The sequence below is a fragment of the Pygoscelis adeliae genome, unplaced genomic scaffold (assembly GCF_000699105.1).
Source record: "Pygoscelis adeliae isolate BGI_AS28 unplaced genomic scaffold, ASM69910v1 Scaffold399, whole genome shotgun sequence".
Taxonomy (NCBI): Eukaryota; Metazoa; Chordata; class Aves; order Sphenisciformes; family Spheniscidae; genus Pygoscelis; species Pygoscelis adeliae.
This window is the reverse complement of record NW_008825609.1, coordinates 1612001-1612321: the sequence shown is the minus strand read 5'-3', so window position 1 is coordinate 1612321 and position 321 is coordinate 1612001. Positions and strand designations below refer to the sequence as shown.

Here is a 321-nt window from a genome sequence, read left to right as displayed (position 1 = left end):
GAGACTCCTGAGCTCTGATTTGGAAGTCATGGTGAGTGGTTTTCCCAGGGACTGGTGCAGGGGGGGAAAAAAGGGACTTCCTTAACCACAGCATGCTGGCATTTTCCCAACTTGCCCCATCTCCCGCCTCTGACATGCCTGCTGGCAGGTGCCTGCCTCCCTGCTATCCCTGCTGCATGTGACAGAGGCGTGTTACAGAGGTAGCATGCCCAGAGCCTGGCTCTTGTTCAATGTTTGGTGCCGTTGGTGGACTGTCACCACCTCTCCGCAGGTGTGGTGGCAGGTGCGCAGTAGACTGAGCAATGCCTGGCTCTGAAGATG

The 321-nt window shown here is 57.0% G+C and overlaps 1 protein-coding gene across 1 annotated transcript in view; it reads left to right on the top strand.

Moving 5' to 3' along the window:
* BAIAP2L2 (BAI1-associated protein 2-like 2) overlaps positions 1-321 on the top strand; it is a 10998-nt gene that overhangs the window by 2656 nt on the left and 8021 nt on the right. The window contains exon 5 of the mRNA XM_009332671.1: positions 4-31. Within this exon, the coding sequence (XP_009330946.1) occupies positions 4-31 (28 nt within the window). The remainder of the gene's footprint in view (positions 1-3; positions 32-321) is intronic.